This window comes from Dama dama, chromosome 15, assembly GCF_033118175.1.
Source record: "Dama dama isolate Ldn47 chromosome 15, ASM3311817v1, whole genome shotgun sequence".
In the NCBI taxonomy this organism is placed as follows: domain Eukaryota; kingdom Metazoa; phylum Chordata; class Mammalia; order Artiodactyla; family Cervidae; genus Dama; species Dama dama.
Window position 1 is genome coordinate 94566607 of NC_083695.1, and position 5293 is coordinate 94571899.

A 5293-nucleotide genomic window follows, 5' to 3' on the forward strand; every position below is an offset into this window, starting at 1 on the left:
CGGATGCGCGCCCTTTGTGGGCGCAGCTGGCGCCCCGCCGCCCGGCTCACCTGCACATGATCTCGTGGGTCAGCAGCACGCGGCACATCTCCGGGTTCTTGTCCTGGCCCTCGTAGACGATGGCCTGCGCGGGCGACAAGCAGAGGCGGGTTACGCGGCGCCCGTGGTGGTGGCGCCCCGTCGCCCCCCGGGCTCTGCGGACCTCGCGGGCGGCAGGTGCACGGCGGGCGAGGGGAGGCGGCGTCCGGGGGGGTCGCCCTCCCGGCGGGGTCACCCAAGCCTGGCTAGGCCGAGGCGGCCTCCTCTCCTGGGCGCCCGCCGGCCCTGCGCGGGGCCTTCTGCTCAGGAGGACATCGGCCGCTCTCGGGCCGGGAGACGGAGGACCAGGCCCCCGTGCAGGGAGCGAGGGCGCGGGGGCACCGGCCCCTTGCTGCCGGCGCCGGGCCGCGTCCTCGGGCCATTATCTACCCCGAGTTCCGATCGGCGTGTGGGGAGAGGCGGATCAGAGCGTTCCAGGACTAAAGAAGCGGAGACGAGCCTCCCGGCCAGCCGTTTGCCTGGTGTCCAGGGCTGCCCCGCGCGTCCCCTGAGCTGCAGCGAGTCCGGCGCCCGGCCGCCCCCCGCGTTCCGAGCCCCGGCGCCTGCGTGGGCCGCCCGCCCCGGGCCCCGCCGCCGCCGCCCGGAGCCCGCAGGGCCGCCCGAGCGTCCAGCCACGGCCGAGCTCCGCCTGCGGCGGGCGGCCCCAGGGGCCCGGGCGCTGCAGCCGCACGTGGCCGCGCCGGGCCAGGCCTGGCGGGCGCCCGGCAGGAGCTGGGGGCCCCGGGGCGTCCGGGCCCGCGCGGCCACGTGCTCCTCGCCGGATGATATTTGCAAAGAAAGTGCTAATGGCCAATCTGGTGTTTATTTTGAAACTGCTAACAATGATTTTTCTCGGGTAAAAAGGCAGTGTCTGCGCACACACGCTCTGCTGGGTTTTGAGCAGAGGCTCCGCCAGATGGTGCGAAGCCTTAGGTGCGCTCACGACCGCGCTCAGCCCGGCTCCGCCGCCGGGAACCCATGCCGGGGGCCGCTCGCGCCTGCCCCACCGCCGACCTCCCCAAAACACAGAGATTTAAAAAAAAAAGAAGAAAGGGGAAAAGGCCACTGGGGGAGGGGCCGAGGGCGGGGGCCGGGAGCCGCAAGTTCCCCCGCAGAAAATTCCACAGAAGGGGGAGGGGAGTCCTCGCTCCAGTTCCCGCCCCCGCCCCCCAAAAAACGATCTGGAAATTGCTTCCACCCTCCCCGGGACTTCTGACACTTCCGTCCACTTCCAGGCGGACAAAGCCCTTTCTCGAGGAAGCCCGGGGCTGCCCTCTGGGAAGAGCCCGGGCCTCCCGCGAGCCCCTCTCCCAGCGCCTCCCTCCCGGTAGGCTGGGAACCGCGGCGGCGACGATGTCACCGCAGGCCGCCGGGCCGCCTGGGGCTCCGGGCGCGTGGCCGCGGCGGGCGCTGGCACTTCTGAGAGCGCGGCTCGTCCTCGGATGGATCCCCGTATTTATATTTGATTTATTTTTTATTTTGTAGCACAAACAGAAATCCATAAACTGTCGGTTCAGCGCCATTGACTCTTTGATCAGTTACTGGGCTATTTCTTTCCTTCTCCCCCCGCCATCTCCGTCAGAGAGAGGAGATTAAATGCCTTTATTTTCAACTGTTTATACTGCAAAGGTACGGGGATAAATGAACAATAAAAGTGCACTTAAAACGGAAACCTCCTCCTCCTCTGTGCCTAAACTCAGCGCTGCCTGCATCAACCTCTTCAACCTCTTCGTTAGAACACAGCGATTTCCCGAAACATTTAGCCCTTATATACAAAGGAAATAAAAGCACCCTGTCCACCCAGAGCCGGAGTTCCAGAGGCTTCACTGAATCCCAGTGAAATAATTACCCAAGGGCACACCGCCTCCACCGCCTTTGTCCGAAAGACCATAGTTTACCTGTCAGATCTGCTTTACTCTAAGAGAAAACCACACTGTTTTACCACTGCATACGCTAAAATCCAGCAAGCTTGTTGCCTAAGTAAGGACAAACTTTTTCAAAGGGAAGTAAAATCTGAAAACTAATTGCCCTGCAGACAGTAGGAAGCCTGTGTGCAGGGCTGCAAGAAGGACCAGAGAGTTCTTTTCCACTTGGCTCACAATTCTTAAAGTTAACATCAAAACGGAAGATGCCACTTTCATTTCTAAGCGTGAAGCTCAGTTTGGAAGCATATTTTAAATCAACCTGTGCAAAGTGGATTTCACTGAGGAACTGGATTGGCCTCCTCCCCCAACACTATTTTAGGAAAACTGGGGGGAAATCTTTAAAAACAACTAACCAACAACATACCACGCAACACAAAACCAGCCCAAGACTGCACAATGTCAAAAAGCAATGAAGCGCTTTCCTGCACTTAATCACCCGACTGATAGCCAAGTTATGATCGGAAAAGTTGACCAAGACAAGTTAAATAATTTAATAAGGAACTGCTTGTAATTATGTTATTTACAAGGTATGACAGAGAGTGGAAAGGGAAGAGAAGCTGCCCCCAGAGCAATGGACGGGTTTGGGTGACCCCTGGAGCTCAGAGTTTGAATTATGGAGATGGGGGGCTGAGAGGTGAAGATGGACTAGAGAACAAGGTGACTTTTCACCCCAACACATTTAACTTTTAAATCCAAATACACGTCTCGTGTTACGAGACCATCACACTGGAAAGGAGAAAAAAATGAACTAATCAAGTCCAACTCAATGGGCTTTGGAAAGGAGTTAGTTGCCTTTGTTATAGGGGGAAAAAAAATCAATGAAATGATTCCAAGCAGAGAGAGAAACGTTTAAAAATATACCAGGGGGAGACCTTGAAATTTTTCTGTCAAATATTAATTACAATGATTAATTAAGACAGAATTTGATTCCAATCACAAGCCATTTAATAAAGCATATATGTCCTATTCTAATGACAACATAAACTATTTCACCAATTGCTTCATTTATTCCAATAAATAGGGAATTCTTATTAGCATGTCAAGAAAACTAAATGAGAAACAAATACACCAGATCCTTCAGTCAGCCCTCTCCTCTCTGAAACTCCAGGACAACCCCATTTGAGCAGTGAAAACTAGTGCAAGAGACTTAAACTTTCTCACCTGTTTGGTCATTGAATCTATGAGGCGAACATACAGATCCTGCTCCGTTCTGACTCCTGCAAGAAACAGGGACAAATTCTCATCAGGATTTCAGCGAGGGCACTCAGGAGCACAGGAAGTGGGTAGCTCAGGACTGCTGCTGCCGTGATGCAGCAAAACTTAAGCATGCCTTTCAAAGGCAGGAAAGAGAACCCAGTCACTCGTTTTAATTTTTCTCTTTTCTTAGGAACCTTGAGACTCTTAGGGCTTGTATTGAAAGGGGCAAAGGACTCTGCCTGGCTGAGAGCAGGCCTGGTTGCTGAACCGGGAGAGCCCATGTGCTCATTTATTTTTAGAAAACAGAAAGCACAAAATGGAAACTAAGTGAGAGTCTCAACTCTTTCTAGTGTCTCTCGAGGATTTCTTAAAAATCCGTGCACAGGAAGTAAGCTGTGCTCCGTGTACAGAGCTACCCCCATCTCGATAATTAACATTAATTTGCAAAATTGAAAAAAGTCACTTAAAAATGATGTTCTGCTGGCGCCCACATCGATCCCCTTTTTACTTTCTACTTCAAGCCCAACCGGTTAATCATGTGAAGTGCCATCGACTTATTGATCGTTTATGTTTTGTTTTCCTTCTATGCCATGAGAAGATTTCGTGTTTACATCCGTGTCATTTTAATCTCGAAATCTTTACGTCCTTTAGGCATCGCGGAAGAGGAGAGCGCGAGCCCGCGGGGCGGGAGCGGCAGCGGCCGCCGCCACTTACCGTTGCTGTAGAGCAGCTGGAGTTTATAGTGGATGCCGTTGTTGGTTTTCTCGTTGTTGGGCTCCTGAAAGTAACGATAAACAATTGCGTTTAGTGCGCCTGGTGTCCGGCGCGGCCACCGCACTCGGTCCCCCTCCACGACCGAGGCCCCTTGGCCTCACACAAGGCAGGACTCCTAGCCGGGAGCAGCGCGCTGATGTCACTTTCCTGCTGGAAGCCCAGCGCCCTCCTCGCCCGGAGTGAGTCCGGGGGCGCAGAGAAGTTGCCCAGCCCTCCGCGGGCCCGGTCGGCCGCACGTGGCGGCGGCAGGGGCGCCTGGCCGAGCCGTCCCCGCCGCCGAGGGGGGCACCCGGGGCCACGCGCTGGGGCACCTCCTGCCTCCCACTTCTAGGAAGCCGCAGGGTGTGATTGTGTGTTTGCACTTACTTTCTCTTTCTCCACAAAGTCCACAAAAGCGGTCCTTTCAATCTCCACCGGCTGCCCCTGCCTGTCGTAGAGCGCCAGCACGAAGTGGAAGAAATTGGACTTCCGGAGGTTGGAAGGAGGCTGCTTCTCGAAGTGCGCCCGCGCCAGCCCCACGCCGCTGCGGGAGGAAAGAGACAGCGGCCCGGTGAGGAGCGCGGCGCCGGCCGGCCGCGGGGACCCGGCGGGGCCGGGCCCGGGGCGCGCGGGGGCGGCCGGTACGTACCTCTGGGCGGCCGTGTTGGCGTCCACCACCCCCGCCGTATGCATCCACGAGCGCACCGGGTTCATGCCGCTGCCCAGCGGCTCCTCCTTCATGGTCGTCCCCCCGCGCGGAATATTCTCCTGAATCCCAAACATGAAAACTGCTGGCGGCGGCCGCCGCTCCCGGCCGAAAGCGCTTCCGCGAGCAGCGGCGCTGGGGGGCTCGGCGGCAGGCGGCTGCCCTGGCCGCGCTGGCCCTGCTCGGCGCCTGCGGTCCGGCCCGCCGCCGGCTTCAGCCCGTCCCGGGCAGGCGCGACATACACCCGCGGCTGGACGCTCCGGACGGCCGGGGACGCGGAGGCGGCTCCACCGGCGGCTCCACCGGCGGCGGCGGCGGCGCTTCGGAGGAGCAGGACGCGGTGGCCGCGGCGGCGCTTGTTGTTGTTGTTGTTGTTTGCAGGCGCGCTCAACGTGGTGTCATCCTAGCCAGGCGGCGTCCGCGGCTGCAGGGCACTGCGGGATCGCCCGCTTCTGGCGCGGCCCGCCTGCTCCAAAGACAAATAAACGGGGCAGTGAGTGCCGCGGCGCAGTCCCGGGCGCAGGCGGGGCGCGGCGGGGCCTGGAGCGGCGCGCGCAGCGGACGGAGGCGCACAAAACTCAGCCCTCTCTCCCCGAGGAATGGACCCTTTCCCGGGAGCCAAAACTCGAAGCCC

The 5293-nt window shown here is 58.4% G+C and overlaps 1 protein-coding gene across 7 annotated transcripts in view; it reads right to left on the minus strand.

Annotated features, from left to right (window-relative positions):
- Positions 1 to 4738, minus strand: part of EBF3 (EBF transcription factor 3) — a 117517-nt gene extending 112779 nt beyond the window's left edge. For all 7 annotated transcript variants that reach the window (XM_061162932.1, XM_061162930.1, XM_061162929.1 and 4 more), the window contains exons 1-5: positions 4603 to 4738; positions 4341 to 4497; positions 3915 to 3978; positions 3165 to 3220; positions 51 to 124 (exon numbers count right to left, since the gene is read on the minus strand). In XM_061162932.1, coding sequence (XP_061018915.1) covers positions 51 to 124; positions 3165 to 3220; positions 3915 to 3978; positions 4341 to 4497; positions 4603 to 4736 — 485 coding nt within the window. In that variant the 5' untranslated portion in view covers positions 4737 to 4738. The remainder of the gene's footprint in view (positions 1 to 50; positions 125 to 3164; positions 3221 to 3914; positions 3979 to 4340; positions 4498 to 4602) is intronic.
- Positions 4739 to 5293: the final 555 nt, after the last annotated feature.